General features: G+C 34.3%; 2 protein-coding genes across 2 annotated transcripts; one reads left to right on the top strand and one right to left on the bottom strand.

Annotated features, from left to right (window-relative positions):
• The first annotated feature begins 2227 nt into the window (after nt 1-2227).
• On the top strand, nt 2228-9521 carry LOC130933504 (histone-lysine N-methyltransferase SUVR4). The gene is made up of 9 exons (XM_057863139.1): nt 2228-2410; nt 3574-4000; nt 4844-4962; nt 5113-5673; nt 7774-8042; nt 8171-8237; nt 8346-8396; nt 8472-8565; nt 9124-9521. Exons 1-9 carry the CDS (start codon nt 2228-2230, stop codon nt 9210-9212), a joined length of 1860 nt encoding a protein of 619 aa, XP_057719122.1. The 3' UTR covers nt 9213-9521.
• A 765-nt stretch (nt 9522-10286) lies between these two features.
• On the bottom strand, nt 10287-11885 carry LOC130935915 (peroxygenase-like). The gene is made up of 6 exons (XM_057865842.1): nt 11645-11885; nt 11356-11505; nt 11044-11129; nt 10842-10936; nt 10641-10766; nt 10287-10551 (listed from the first exon to the last, which is right to left on the bottom strand). The coding sequence occupies exons 1-6, from the start codon at nt 11769-11771 to the stop codon at nt 10392-10394; spliced, it is 744 nt and encodes a 247-aa protein (XP_057721825.1). The 5' UTR covers nt 11772-11885; the 3' UTR covers nt 10287-10391.
• Nucleotides 11886-16737: the final 4852 nt, after the last annotated feature.

Genomic DNA, 16737 nt, shown 5'->3' with positions numbered 1-16737 from the left:
TTAAAAGAATAAAAATATGGGTGAATTAATAAAAAAAATTCGAAAATTTTTAATTTTTATTTTAAAATAATCAATTTTGATTAAAAAATAAAAAAATATATTATTTAAATATTTAACTTGATATATAATGTAAAAAAAATATGATATAATTTTAAAATCATTGATAAATCTTAGTATAATTAATTACTAATATTATGCATTGGCCAATATTGTAATGATGATATTTTATCGCTAATATATTACATCCTCTAAAATACACATTTTTAATTTAGTACCTTCATTATCTTGCAAATATCAATAATTTATCTCTATTCTATAGAATGATTTTATTATTCAATAAAAAGAAGTTGACCCTCAAAATTTAACTTGATATATTTTTTCTTAAATTATGAAGTACTTATAAATGTTAGGTTATAAAAGTTAAACAAAATTACAGAAATATAATTGGTAACACTTTGATTTGTTTTTTTTGTCAAAGCACCAGATAATAAAAAATTACAAAATATTATTATTCGACCAATTATACGGTACAAACTACATGAATCATTTTAGTATATTTATACTCCGGTAGTTATGCTAATTATAATATTTTAAAAAATATTATTAAAATTAAAATAAATAATTTTTTATTATTTAACAATGTCTTTTAAATAATATTATTAAAAATGTTATAAAATTATAAAAAAATACAATTTTAATTATAATAACACTTTATAATCATGATTAATTTCGATTTTTTAAATTTTAAATTTTATTTAAAAAAATAAAACATGATCTATTATTATTTATTTTATAAGTAAAATTAAAAAAATATAAAAAAATATTTAATAATAATTTTTTTTTTAAATAAAAATCTAAAATTTAGTAGATCAAAATTCAATCACGATAATAACCCAAATGAAGTCCATAATAACCATAGGACGGGCTAAGGCGGCCAATTTGGATAAAGTATGAAATTGATATTCTAGTCAAAAAGACTAAAAAAGAACTAGTATATTTTGAGGTGCAGCTCAGGTACAGAGAAGGGGGTGAAGTTTCAGAAATAGTAAGCCAAATGAGAGGCATACCAAGAGGCAGCCATCAAGAGATAGCATTGAAGAGCGGCATTCATATGTGTGTCTACGGTATTCCCCAAGTCCTCGCCATAGTGAATAGAAGCCCCTAACAAACTACCCAACCATTCCGCTTCCTCTCCTATAAAATTGTGTTGTACACACTCACGTTCATCAAGCCGTCACAGACTCACAGTACACATTATTCGAGAGATTTTGAACTCACCATTCCCCTTCCCCTTCCCCTTCCCCCTCCGTAACCAAGTAGGGCCGCTGGGCCACCACTCCGATAATCTCAGGTCTCACCTCACCCCTCTCTCTCTCTCTCACACACACACACACGCACATTCTGTGTTTTTTATTCATTCTGTTAACGACATTCTTCTTTATGTATAACTAACTCAGAATCAGAGGCATGGTTGATACTTGACGGTTCTCTCTCCCTCGCCAACACCATCACCAACACCACTCTCCCTCTCTTCATTTCTCCACGTAAACCTCTGTTCATTCTCTAATACGATTGTTTTCATAGTTTGCGAAAGCTCTGCTTATCTACTGTTTTATTCAGATCGATAATAATTTATTCGCTTTCTGCTATCAATTGTTCGTTCTTGTGACTTGCATTGCCACATTCTCTTTTATCAACTCGTGTTTAACTCTTTCCGTGCTTCAACTCTGGATTAAGTAATTCTGCATGCTATTTCCTTATACTACTCTGCATCATCGTTACTTCAAGATCAACTTATGCTAATCTCTACTTAGGTTTGCTGAAATTTATTATGATTCCTTATTATTTCTTCAGATGACATTTACTCACCTTGAACATAAAAGAGAGACTAGTGTTATGCTTAGAAAATACAATAGTGCAAAATGTATTATTATTATTATTATTATCTAATTTTGAAAGAAATCAATCTCTATCTTAAAAAATAGGGGGGAGTCTAGTTAAATTTTACTGAATCAAGTGAGTGTAGTTTTCATATATTATTCAGTAATTTCATTGGCAGGTTAGCGGTTAATACGTTTAATAAAATGAGCCTATATATAGGAAATGATTACTTTTTGTGGCATATAAATTTCTTGACCACAGTAAGCTTCTTAGAAAACATTTAGAGGATCTTATCAAGCATTTTTTTTCCCTCTGAACAAGTGGTTCTTGTAACAGTGTTGATCATATGGCTCCCAATCCAAGAGTTGTTCAGGCCTTTAATGCTATGAAGGCATTAGGAATTTCAGCTGAAGAGGTGAAGCCGGTGTTGGCAGAGTTGTTAAGAGTCTACGATAAAAATTGGGAACTTATTGAAGAGGACAATTATCGGACACTTGTAGATGCATACTTTGACTTCAAAGAAGATAAGGTTCCTCCAACTATGTTAAAAAAAATTTTAGAAATGAGCTTATTTGTATTGTTTCATTCTTTTTTCTTCTCTTATTTTTTAAATTTTATTTTAAGTAGTATTGACTTACCTTTCATTTCTAAGTTATACTATGACATAGAAAAAGTGGTAGTTGAATTATTGGAAGTTGTCACTGAGAGTGTTTACATCTTCAGAAACAAACACAAATGAACTGAATAAAATTATCACCACTAGGAATCCAATTAAATACTGATGTGAAAAATTTCAATTTATGACCACAACAGTTTATCTCATCATGTAGCTTCCTTACCTGTGAAAAGGAAGGAGAAATGAAAGTTATTTTTAAGGATAAAGTACTAAATTAGTCTCTTACGTTTGGGCATAAGCCTGTTTTGATTTTTAAGGTTTAAAGTGTCTTATTTGAATTCAAAAAGTTTTATTTTATTTCAATATAGTTTTACCGTGAAGTCAAAGTTAAATAATCAACAGAATGTCTTATATAACAGCAGTAAAAGAACAAGATTGATAATCTGAAGAACAAGTACAAGTTTCAAAGACACAAAATCAACCGTGATGCATCAATACATTTATTTATCATTCTCCTTAATTCTATAGAAAATATTTTATTTAAATTGTAAGAAGAATGATAAATAAATGTATTAATACATCTACGGTTGATTTTGTGTTTCTAGAGTTTGTACTTATTCTCTAGATTATCAATCTTGTTCTTATACTGTCGTATAGGATATTCCGTTAATTATTTAACTTTGATGTCATGGTGGAACTACATTGAAGTTAAATGAAATCTTTTTGGATTTAAATAGGACACTTTAATCTTTAAAGACCAAAATAGGATTATGTCCAAACATAGGAGACCAATTTAGTACTTTATCGTTATTTATATTTCCATACTTGTTCTTGCTGAGATCATTGTTCGGTAATAGGCTTAGGATAGATATACTGAGATATTAGAAGAGGCAAATATAAAACAAAAATTTTACAACATCAATTACTTTAATCAACAGTTGATTAACACATCACATTCTTAATATTTCATTAATTTTTGTACACATATAATTGTTTGAAGCAATATCTTGACCTTACAAATCCTTTCTCAAACTTTTGCTGTATATTTTTATAGTTACCTTGTTATATTCAAATAGGGAACAGATGCTAAGAAAAAAGTGTCTGTCAATTTTCATGCTCGAGAAAGACCAAAACAGAAGCTGCACTTGATAGATGATGATGATGATGATAACCAGGTTTTGTCAACAACAAATAAGTCGAGCCAAAAGTTATCCATTGCAGATAGGAAAACACCTCCAGGTAATTCTTCACAAGAAATCATTGAGCCATCTCAAGCTTCTAAGCAAGATAGCAAGCCCAGAACTAGTTCAGAAGCATCACATGCAAGGTTGATGAAGGTAGAAAGGGTTTCCAGTTCACCTTGCAACGCACCTAAATATAGAAAAACGTATTACGACATAGCACCATCTTCAGGGCACTCTGTTGATTATGAGAAAGAGCTAGTGAAACCCAGAACTAAGAAACCAAAGTTACAGACTCAGCCTATTTCAACAAATCATGACGGTAATCATGTTAATCTGTTAATTTTTCTCATTTCTAAATTATATTAAAAGAAATTGCTCGAGGTTTTCAGAGTGGTATGTAGAATGTAGGTTTGAGAGTTAAAAGTAGGAGGTCACATATCACTAGTTGCGTGGTTTTGATTGTCTCCATCTTGCAATGTTTTGTGGAGATGATAGGTGCTTTACAGATTTATGAGGAGCAGCTTTCTTCTGTCTCTCTAATGAATCTGCACATAGTAGGTCAAAATTTATGATGCAAGCAAGGGACTAACAGTGCACTTCAAGAGCAGCTGTTTCCTCAAAGAGAAAATCTTAATGCTTGCTATAGAAATATTCATATTCACTCATTGATGGCTATTGAGTAAATTTACATCTTTCATTGTCAGCACTCAAACTTTCATTGTTAGAAATAGTATTTAGTATCAATTCACAGCAGCTGTAGAGAGGGGACGAACACCAAAAGCTGAAAGTGTTTTCTATCATGATGATATTTTGAAACGTTAAATGGTTCAGTCAAACATATCAAACTATCTAACAGTTTGCAATTCATGGAAGTATCCACCTTCTACCATAAGTGAATAAGGAGGCTCAACTAAGCAAAGTATATCAAACTGAAGATTTCTAATTAAAAGCCATGAAGAAATCCTCATAAAACTTTAACACGAACAATTAAGTAGGAATTAGCTATGTACAAATTTTTTTTAATGAGGCCACCTACATCAAAGATTCCTGTTGCCGAACTCATACAATGAGATGAATTTTGGCTGTTATTGTTTCATGTGTTCAACTTGGTTTAATATATATATAAAACAAAGATTGTTATTTAACTTCTTGCTGATTTTAGGATTATTTGATGCTTCCTCATCATGCAATAATAATGCCACAACTAGCACGGGAAATATCACTATTGCTTCTTCACCCCGTGGAGAAGTTAAATTGTCTTTAAACTGCAACTCTGCCTTGGCTCCACCGGACTTCTGTAATCCTAATTTGGATACTGTGATGAAGTTCATGGAGGAGAAGTACCTTAGCTCTTGCATGACTCAGGATCCTCAGTTTTCAATGGTGAAGCTACTAAATGGTTTATGCAGGAGCTATCTGATGTTGGGACATAAAAAACGTTCGAATTTCAGGTCTTCTTCCAGCAACTTGGCAGTTACTCAAGATGAAAGGAGTTCCTCTCAGTTTATCAATGACATAACAAGAGGTTCAGAAGAGGTGAAAATCCCATTAATAGATGAAAATGGCAGTGAGGACTTGCCAAAATTTAATTATATACCGCAAAATATAATATACCAAAGTGCTAATGTAAATATTTCATTGGCTCGAATTTCGGATGAGGGTTGCTGTTCTGATTGTTCAGGCAACTGTCTTTCTGCTTCACTGCCTTGTGCATGTGCCCGTGAAACTGGTGGAGAGTTTGCTTACACTCCTGAAGGTGTGTTGAAAGAAGAGTTTCTTAAAGCTTGCATTTCCATGAAGAATGAACCTCAAGATCGTCATTTCGTGTATTGTCAAGAGTGCCCATTGGAGAAGTCTAAGAATGAGTTCATGCCCGAACAATGCAAAGGGCATATGGTTAGGAAGTTTATCAAAGAATGCTGGAGGAAATGTGGCTGTGACATGCGATGTGGAAATCGAGTAGTACAAAGAGGTATAAGATGCAAATTGCAGGTAAGTTAATATTCTCTAGATATATGTGCAGATTTTACGCATACATTAATCATCTATTGTGTCGTACATACATGAAGTAACATATTATATTGCGTAAATACTCAAATTAGTCATAACATTAAAATTTTTTTTTAATTAAATTGGTCCTTCAAATATTGCGAATTAATCATATTCGTCTTTCAGTCACTTCATAGATTAATGTTGTAAAGCGTTAATTGATAACATATATAATACCTGATATGTCTAATTAGATATTGACCAAATATGTTTATGAAAATTTATTAATTTAGTCATTTTTCCAATTACAAAAATTTTATATGACCTAATGACTAAATTGATAGATTTTCGTAAACATATTTAGTTAATATCTAATTGAATATATTATGTGTTATGTATGCTATCAGTTAACATTTTACATCATCAATCGTTGACGAAATTGTGAGTGGAGTAACTGAAGGACAGAGACTAATTTGACTATTAACTCATATACTATCAATCTATAAATATATGTTATTCAACTTATTTTTAAGAAAAATACTAGATGACTATTAGAATTTATTATTTTTGTCCATCCGTTAGTCACCAATGTTTAAAAGTATAGGATAAAATATATTGTTGGATTACTAGACTAAAAGAATTGAGTTGATGATTAAGTAATAGTTAAAAATAATAAATTTTCATAGCTCTCTTAACACTTTTCTATTTTTAATATGTATTTTATATTTCAACATATATTTTGTGCGAGTTGTTAATTTGGTAGCTAATTTTTAGTATATACATAATATAGTTGTTGATTGAATTATAATATATGCAATTTTAGAAATTTTATGTATTGAATATTAAAAAAAATACTAGAGAATTAGCAGAATTTAGCTAATAGTTAGCTAGCAATATTCAAAAACTGTAGGCTAAAAATATATTGTTAAATTGTCAGACTAAAGGTATTAGACTGATCACTAAAAGTGTTATCAAAAATAATAAATTCTATTGGTTTTAAATTTTTTTATTACAATCATATTATGTATACACAAAAATTTAGTCACCAAATTAGAATATATGTTGAAATATGAAATACATATAGAAGATATTATATAGTTATAGTTTAATTACTTTATCAGTTCCTATAGTTTAATTGAATTTTCAATTTGATCATTATACTTTTTTTATTATGTCCCTATAACATATCCTATTTTATAATTAAGTTCCTGTCGTGATAAAAACGTTGGAATGAATGGAATATTATGTTAAACAAAATGAATATGCCTAACACTTTTCTGAATTTCATTGATTCTAACGTTTTTGTTACGCTAGGAACTTAGTTACAAAATCTGATATGGTATAAGGGCCCAATTAAAAAAAGAGGAGTGCTAGAGAGTCAGCAACTTTTGTGTTTTGTAACCATCAATTAGCCATCATTAGTATTTTTAATGGTGTGAGATTATATCCAATGGTAGGAGATCACTCTTCTCTTGATGATTAAGTGCTGGCCACAAAACATAAAAATTGTTGGTCCCCTAGACTTTTTCTAAAAATATAGGAATCTAATTGAAAATTTAGTAAAATTATAAAGACTTAGAAGGTAATAACTAGTTGATTTTTTGTGTATACATAATATTTTTGTATTACTATAATGGTTATTACTATACAATTATTAAAATTAATGTTTTTTTTCGCTGTTTGAAAATATTTTTTTACTATAAAGAGATAGAAAAAAAGTAAAAAATATTATCAAAATTATATAGTTATTGTAACTACTATGATAATAGTTCATCATAGAATCCACCTTAAAAATTATTCTATGAATACTGAATTAATCACCAATACAATTTACAATGCATACTCTTATAATTATGAATCTATTTTACTATAAATGTAAATTTGATTATATTGTTTTTTAAGTTTGATTATAAGTGTCTGTGGTTTCATTATAAATATGAATTTGGTAGGTGGCCATTGGCCGACATATAGGGAACACTTATAGAGGAGGTGCAAAATATAATATTTCATATGTACGTTCTCTGTCAACGTATATGCAGAAAAGATTCTGTGTAATGTAGATGCAAATTAGGCTAAATTTATTGCTCATTCTTTGTTATTCAGGTGTACATGACTCGTGAGGGAAAGGGCTGGGGCCTTAGAACACTTGAGGATTTGCCGAAGGGTACTTTTGTATGTGAATACGTTGGGGAAATATTAACCAATACAGAGTTATACGAAAGGAATGTGCACAGCAGTTGCAGCAATGACAGACACACATATCCCGTAACTCTTGATGCAGACTGGGGATCAGAAGGGGTCTTGAAAGATGAGGAAGCGCTTTGTTTAGATGCAACATATAATGGAAATGTTGGAAGGTTTATCAATCACAGGTATACTTTATATTGATTTCAAGCTTTATATAACGTGAAATCAAAGACAACAAATTTCTTTCCATGTCTCTATCCTTTTCATTTCTATGTAGATTTTTCCGATGAAATTTATGTGCTCAACATTCCAGATGCTTTGATGCAAATCTCATTGACATTCCTGTTGAAGTGGAGACTCCTGATCACCACTATTACCATGTAATAACTAGTTGAGTTTGCATTCATATAGTTCTCTATTTACCTTATTTGGTGTAAGGCAATGAAAACTAACTTCTTGTCATATGTTCATGATTTTTTGTTCTACAGCTCGCTTTCTTTACCACCCGAGATGTGAGAGCCAATGAGGAGTTGACGTGGGTAAGTTGATTCTGGTAACACTCTCTCCTTGTAAGATTTTGTTTTTCTCATTGACACGTGATAAATTTTCTACAGGATTATGGTATTGACTTTGATGATCATGACCATCCTATTAAAGCATTTCAATGTTCTTGTGGAAGCGCTTTCTGCGGTGATAAGAAGAGAAAAGGTAACTCGATAGACAGATAAAATGGACAAAAATACATGTAAAAAAGTTTAAAACACAAAAGTACACACATTTATAAATATTAAAGTTTACTTTAGAAATTATTTTTGCGAACAAAAGTACACACTAAATATTCGTAAATATCAAATTCTTATTTACGGCATAACACTTTTGTCCACCGAAAACATTTTTGAAGTGTATTTTTATATTTCAGGAATCTTTAGTTATATTTTTTTTCCACTTAAAATTTTTTTATGTATACTTTTGTCTATCAGTAATATTACATGATTAAATTATTTTAATAACTAAATTTAACTTAGTTGGTTCAATAGCTTAAGGATTGATAATAAAAAATTTTAATTTAAGAAAAAAGAGGAAAGGCTTAAAAAAATGACTTATTTGAACTTAGTTAAAAAAATAACTTGTTCACTTAGTATTTTTCTTTTTCCATTTACTCACTTTGGTATATCGTTAATTCGTTATATTGTAGGCGTATTTGTTGGATTATGCTGTTATCGGAACCAATATAGGAATTTTTTGCATTGATGTCTCATCTTGTAGGGAAAGGGAAAGTAGAAAATCAGGTCCATGTATCTGCAAGAACAAGTGTGTCTGAATTTGGAAGCAGCCGAAGCAATACCTGCAGCTAGTAGAATAGGGAGTAAACAAATTTCTTGAGGTACATGATTATCGTGCTTCTAGAATTCAAGTTCCACCTCCACCTGGTGGGTTGATGCAAGGAAGCATTGTCATATACGTTTCCTTCGAACCGTAGAAAGTAACTAGTTGATTCTCCTCAGTCCAGCCATTTTCCCTTTCAATCATGCCTTGTGAATCCGTCACTTACCTCAATGCTGCATTTGGTTCGGTTACGGTTTACAGATTTGATACATCCGAATTGACCATAAAGGATAAAGGACCACTTGATCAAAGTGGTTTGATTTTTACACATTTTTTCAAAGTCCAATTACCTGAAATTTGGGTTGGTCTAGTGATTACAATAGTAAATGATTTTGATTTTTGAACACTAACTTTTTGTACTCTTTGACAACAACTATTTTAACACACATGGATTTTAATGTGATCTCAACATTAAACTTTTCACATTAAACAAAATTTAATGTTCATGAACATATTTTGAGTGTAGAAATGTTGTAATTCAATTTTTTCTGGGCAGAAGGCTAGTTTATTCCAAACAAAAAAACTAAGGTCTCTGTATAAAGACTCTGATAACATAAAGTTTGTCAGCATTTTTCCACAACAAATCAAACGTAATTAATTTGTCAGCTCGTTGCCACTATATGTTAACATTTAATGACAGCCATAGATTTCATTTCCCTTCTCTCTTGCCCAAAATGGAATCAAAAGTTCAGTGGCTGCAACTATTTTACCCAAAATATGTTTTGTTTCTGAAAGGGGGAAATTAAAACAGGAAGGTAATGAAATTTGTTCATTTAGCTTGAATGCTGCCCCGACCTGTAGCCACACTCATTTTGTTGAACTAGAACTGCAGGCTTTATTCGGTCTAGAACTAGAACAATATTGCAGTCAATTATATCCTAAAATTAATTAATATGCATCCTCTCTGGTTTAGTTTTAGTAGACCTAAAGTTGTATTTAGATTTGATATCTCAAAAGTGTATGAATATCATATACACGCCACACCTGAAATCAAACACGCAAATAGAAGACCTTACGCCTAAGAAGTCAGAACTCAAGATAGATTATTTCAAAAGTAACACCACATTTACTCTACCTAAATTGTAAACATGCACACATATGTCCTTATTATGAGGTAATTGGACCTTTACAAGAGGCTAGAGAGGGTGTCAAGCCATCTTTCCTGTATGATTATTACCACTACGCTTTTTAGCACAGTAGTCGAATAAGCTGCCATCAAAGCACCGTCTCACAGCTTCTTTTGCTAGAAAGCCTTCTTCATCTCTTGCTAGCAGATACAATACACTCCACTCAAATTTTGCTGCAGCCCTGCAGTAGCAAAAGGTTTCATTCACCCACTTTTTCTAATGAGGGATACTTGTGTAGAACTAAAATGAGAGGGTGTGAGAAGAGAGGACCAGCCAAATACGTCATATGCAACAGCGTTTGCTTGTGTCATGTGCCACATCTCTCTTAACGTCAATTTATCAGGCTCTGTCTGTGCATACTTGCTAAACATGATTTCCAAATTTGCAGGAACGAATCTGAAAACCATCTTATGTCACCAGGCAATAAGAGGTTTATATTATTAATCTTAAATCTTAACCACACTTAATTACCTTCCCTCTGTGTCGTAGGTGCCTGTATCACTACCATGTTTGGCCTTGTGTATGTTTTCTATGTAAATTGGGAAGAAAGGTGAAGGTAGCCATGTCTGTGTTACATACAAGTCACAATATGTGCAAGTAAGTTGAAGTGGTAATTATACTAAGGTAACATATAATTGGATGGGATCCTTGTTGAAACTTGAAAGTGTCTCACCGGAAGTGTAAGATAACTGAGAGCTATATGAATAATAATCGCAATCACGAAGGAAGCAATAACATTAAAGCCTATTTTGCGTAACCCTGCAACATTATCAAAACAATAATCAAAGCTACAATCCAAAAACCCCAAAAGAGAAATGTTTTGTGTATTGATAGCATAGTGTACAGTGTGAGATTCACATGGGACGAGTATCACACCCAATACAATCCAATCCAATAATAACAGAGGAACGTGTGTTAGCTTAACATGAAGAAATCGCAGTAAGACTATTAATCTGTTATGAAATAGAAAGAATAGAGTAAGTACCTCTGTAAGTCTCCCATGGATAGATGATACCATCCTTGTCAAGATCAAAGAAGGTAGCATGTTGTTGAAGCACGGACATGTTGTTATGCTTGTGACCCCATGTCCCATTCACATTCTGTGTGTCAGGTGCAACCAGTGCTCTTGGCATATCTAGACAAAAACATGATCCAATCAATAAGATTATTGCAAAAAAAAAAAAAAAACTTGATCAAACCCCATTAAAGTTTCCTACTCTATAATCTCATTTCAAGTGAAAAAGAAATGAACTTGAAAGAAAAATAGAGATTACAGGGTTTGGGGAGCTTAGTTTCCAAGTCCATAGGAACCTTCCGTTCAGCCGTTACCGGTGCCTTTTCGGCCACCGTTGCCATGGCTTCATGGGATTGGGATTGGGATTGTTCCGGTGCTGTTGTCATTGTGGAGAGTGTTCTTCTCTGGAAGGAGAGAAGGAAGTTACTTTCTTTCTTCGTTTGGAGTGTGGCGGTGGCAGTTGTCAGATGCTCAAAAATAGGAAAGGAAAGAAGGCAAAGTGATGACACAAACAATAAAATCAAAGTGTGGGGACACAGAAATAGCAACAGATTCTTAGGGACTTGTGTGGTTGGTCCTTCCACACTCTCGACTGTTCTTGATTTGACACGTACCCTTGATCTGAAAGAGGCATCACTAGGAGAAGCAAGGATTTTTTATTATATTTATTATTGAATTAAATAATTTTAAAAATTATTACATGTCTTATCTCGTTTATACTGTGAACGAGATGATTTTACACGTATTTCGTTTACAATGTAAACGAGATAAAACACATAGACGTAACACATGTATATATCGTTCACACTGTAAACAAGAACGAGACTTCGCATTACGTCGAGGCAGCCAACTTTGCTATTAGTTGTAATTTATTGAATTTTACGCAATCTTATATAGATAAATTTGTGTACATACCTATAGTTAGGATAGTAGTGAAAAAGTATAATATAGTTTGTATAGTTAGTATGGAATAAGTCACTAAATTTACTAATTTAGAACCTTTTTTATTTCACTTGTCTTAAATTGTTATTACATAATTATTAATTTGGAATTCTATCTAATTTTGTTTTTTTACCCCTTTAAATTTTATAATTAGAATTTTTATATCAAATATATTAAAACTAACAGAACAAGATTTTTCTCAAAAATATGCAACTAAATATGTAATTACGTTCTTAATTATAAAATTTATAATTTATAAAAAGTATCTATTTAAGTTTAATATTTTTTATACTAAAAAAATTTAATTACAAAATTAAAAATAGTCTAAAAATTAAAAAAAAAATATAGGCACCTATTTAAAAAATTAGTGACATTATAAGGACCGTTAAACTTAAAAAAATCAATAAAAGATTTAAAATTACTTATTGATAATTGTGAACATATATTTTTTCTTCAGAGGCCTCGCCTTCTACTGTCCCGACGAGTGAGTCATATCCTTCCTCCACTGGGCGCCATCGTCCTGTATCTGAGGGAGGCTGGATTTGGTGACCCGGTGCCTTTCAGGGACTTCACATTCGATAATGTCCTGATTTCGGGATTCATTGAGCGATAGCGTCCGGAGACCGACACGTTTTATGTCCCGTGGGGTGAGGTTACTATCACCCTGCAGGATGTTGCGTACCACCTAGGGCTATGCCCCCACGAGGACCCTGTTGGAGGGTGCTTCCGTGACTTTGGTAGGTAGTACGAGACAAAGACGTGGCAGTTGGGGGAGTGGCTCCTGGGTGCCAGGCCTCCGGTGGCTCCACAGCAGGTAGCGCAAAGGAAGGAGTCGTTCACCTGAAGCTCGTATGGCTGCGAGATCGTGTTCGCCAGATGTCCGCTATGGACAACCCAAAGACCCTTCGACAGTACGCTAGATGCTACATCATATTACTGATCAGAGGATATCTGATGACGGATAAGTCGAACAACTTGGTCCACCTGCGATGGCTCCCACTTCTTCAGGACTTTGGGCAGTGCTAGGCGTTGTCTTAGGGCTTGGCCGTGCTGGCCTGGATGTACCAGTTACTATGCTTGGCGTCACATTGAGCGTCACGGACATTGATGACTGCACTCTGCTATTGATGGGATATACCAGAGATTTTTTCAGTGGTGTCCACCGGATTGAGCGATCTACATGTATCCTATGACTGCGAGGTAACAACTGTTTATGTCTTTATTTAGTTATGAGTTTGCAATTTCTTACGACCTTCTGCATAATAAACTGTTTTTATTGTTTTGATTGGTGTTAGGTTGGTTGGACTGCAGCAGCAGAGCAAAGATCAGCATGAGGCCATGGTCCTGCATTGGAGAGTATCGATCGACAGGTTACGATTCGATGAGGTTAGTACCATGCTTGACTTAACCACAATTTCATTTTAGTCCTTTATGTTGCATTCGTTTATAAGTACTAATTATTTGTTATGTCACGGTTCTTTCAGTTTGTATGGAGGGCGTATGATGACCTTGCTCTGCAGGCTCTATGCCCTCCTTAGTTCGTCGAGGAGGAGGAGTGGGGGACATGAATGTCAGTCGTTCCTCTTGTCTGCTTTAATGTTGTGCAGTTTCACTAGGTTGACTGGATGAAACGGCAGTTCAATGGAGAGCAGTAGGTGCCTGGCACTCCAGTGAACCATGACAGGTGTCGCTGAAATCTTATTTATCTTTGCTTTACTGGTTTTAGAGTTAAATTATTACAATATACATATGTGTCCCAGACAACCCCGTCAGACTAGTTACTTGTCTGTGTTTGTTCCGACATGTTTCTGACCTCCACTAGCCGGGATGAGGATGTGTGGTGGTCTGACAGACATCACGATTGGTGCGAGGGATGGCGTACCAGTTTCCGTCCACGTCATAGGATCTGAATTATGAAAACGTTCGACACCAGGCCGACGCAGGAGTATTACGATTGGTAGCATGGGGCTTGCCATGTTAGGTACTTGTCAGACAAAGAGGTGTTGGAGGATCCTAGGCTCATCGAGTTACCCACTAATGTATAGTCCACTGCCAGCCAGCCGAGGGACGATCTTCACCTTTTGTGGGGAGTGCCAGATCAACGTAGGCGGGCGAATGAGGTTAGGACGATACCTGGCGACCTGCTCGGAGGGATAGGGGTGCTAGAGATCGAATACCGGGCAGGGGGTTAGGAGGGAGAGGGTCAGGCCTCGTCGGGTGCGGCTGGATGTAGAGTCTGACGAGGAGGCAGAATACGATCGACAGGAGGATCATGGAGACCTCCTGTCAGACAGGGAGGATGCACCTGCACCTCCACCTCCTCCACCTCCACCAGCCCACGCACCGCATCTTCCATCTGGTTCAGGAGGACCGCAGCATCAGGCCATCTGGGACACATCACCACTTGGCTGGCATGATCCAAGACTATCATGTAGCCATCAGGTCAAGCAGATGGTGAACGAGATATTCTTCGACAACGCCTTCTAGCTTCACACCGCTAATCCGGCATCGATGCAGCACCTAGCAGAGTCATTCCGGACTGGGAGAGAATAGGGTGTCAGACAGTACCAGCATCTATCTGTTCCTGCGTATACTTCGGTGTGGATGCCACAGATATCTCCTGCATCTGGATCGTCATACGCGGCGGGGTTCATCCTGGTGCGCAGTATGCCACACCACCGTTGTACGTCTATGGTATGTTGCTGACCTCATCACGACCTCTAGTTACCCCTCCGTCAAATCCACCGTCAGAAAGTGCACCTTACTCTCTGGTGTACTCTTTTTTCTGACTTCATGATTTTTTTCTAAAAAGAATTTTCCTAGAGGGGGTTTTAATGAGGCACCACAGCAAGGGCTAAGGATAAAATAAATCCTTAATAGCAAAAAAAAGGTATGTAAATATTTTTCTCTGATTAATGATAACTCATTTTCTATTAATTTTCTCATTCAAACACATTAATTTAAACTCGAAAAACTGCGAAAATCATTGCCCAACCTAAATGGTTGGTAAGATGAAGCGACGAGGTACAAATTAATGTAAGAAGTTATGTAAGCTTCGTGGTCCAACCTTAAAAGAGTCGGGCCTAAAAACGAAATTCAAGAATAACTTGATAAACTTGACTACTTAAAGTCAGAATGCAAACAATTAAGGGAAAGTTAAATTTACACGAGAAACGTCTAAGGAATGGCCGACTTACTTTACCGACGTCTTTTTCCACTTAATAAAAACCCAAGATTTTTAAGGCAACATCTAAAGCTACCAAAATGATTTACAACTAAGTCGTAAAAAGAAAAAATAAACTAAGCAGTGGATGAAAAAGAAATACTCATTCATGCAAAAGAACCACCACATATACGAGTAGTGGAAAAATGTCTTTAAGTAAGGAAAAATAAATTATTCCAACTACGACTATTACAAAACAAAAAATTGTTCATAAAGACCCACAAGCCGGGCCATTCAAAGCAACGAAATACAAAGGAATGAGCTATTCTCCATTAGTAGCATCTTCAGGCTAAGTAGAGGAGGTCAGAATAGCTTCAGAAGGAGTAGGGAGTTTCTTAGGAGGAGGTATGATGGGCTCATCTTTCATCTGGGTTGGAAAGCTTTGAGAAGCTCCTTTAACTCGGACTTCTAAGGTCTTCGGGTTGGGTATGAGAGTGTCATCATCGTCTTTAGATGCAGGAACAATCTTCCTATCAACCACAATGTTGTCGGGGCTAATAAGGGAGAGGTCCGCCTCGAGAGCAATAACCCAAAATTGAGCCTTCAGGTTCTGCACCATCTCATCCATACCTTCATCTATGATTACCTCAAGCTCTGCATATTTATTTCTGGACTTGATAACTTCATCTACCAAGTCGAGCTTCTCTCCGAAGATCTAGATCCATCACGTGATGCTACCGTCGCTTGAAGAGAGTTCGAAGAGAGAGAGGGAGAGAAAAGAGGAGAGAGATGAGCAAGATAAAAAAAAAAAGATCGCTGCCATCGTTGCTCCAACATTTACCGTTATTGTCCTATTTTGCCACTATTATCAACATCAAAACTTGCTAAACATATTATTAATAACAAAGAGGAAGATAGGGTTTATATTTTTTAATTATTAAAGATAAATTTATCGCTTTATTGATAAAAAAATAATTTTAATATTAATGATAATTTTAAACGAAAATATGTTATAAACAATTTTAGTTTCGACTCTAAATTTTAGAAATTAAAAGACTACCTATCCTAAAACTAAAAAATTACATTACAATCAGTACGAAGATTATAATACAATAACATTTTTTTTAAATAAAAAAACGGTAGAAAAAGGTAATCTGTGGTCTTGAAGCCCTCTATATGGTGATTGGGTATCTTCATCCTTGCTAAATCAAATATTAAGTGTTTCGTTTTTTTATTCTTTTTATAAG

This window comes from Arachis stenosperma, chromosome 6, assembly GCF_014773155.1.
Source record: "Arachis stenosperma cultivar V10309 chromosome 6, arast.V10309.gnm1.PFL2, whole genome shotgun sequence".
Classification (NCBI taxonomy): domain Eukaryota; kingdom Viridiplantae; phylum Streptophyta; class Magnoliopsida; order Fabales; family Fabaceae; genus Arachis; species Arachis stenosperma.
Note: the sequence above shows the minus strand (reverse complement) of the source record. Positions and strands in the feature narration are given on the sequence as shown.

Coding starts and splice junctions, on each gene's coding strand:
- LOC130933504 (XM_057863139.1), top strand. CDS start 2,228: ATGGCTCCCAATCCAAGAGTTGTTCAGGCCTTTAATGCTATGAAGGCA. Junction 2,411..3,573: donor TTGACTTCAAAGAAGATAAG/GTTCCTCCAACT, acceptor ATATTCAAATAG/GGAACAGATGCTAAGAAAAA. Junction 4,963..5,112: donor TAAACTGCAACTCTGCCTTG/GCTCCACCGGAC, acceptor ATGTTGGGACAT/AAAAAACGTTCGAATTTCAG.
- LOC130935915 (XM_057865842.1), bottom strand. CDS start 11,771: ATGACAACAGCACCGGAACAATCCCAATCCCAATCCCATGAAGCCATG. Junction 11,130..11,355: donor TCCATGGGAGACTTACAGAG/GTACTTACTCTA, acceptor ATAATGTTGCAG/GGTTACGCAAAATAGGCTTT. Junction 10,937..11,043: donor TCAGTTATCTTACACTTCCG/GTGAGACACTTT, acceptor TATGTAACACAG/ACATGGCTACCTTCACCTTT.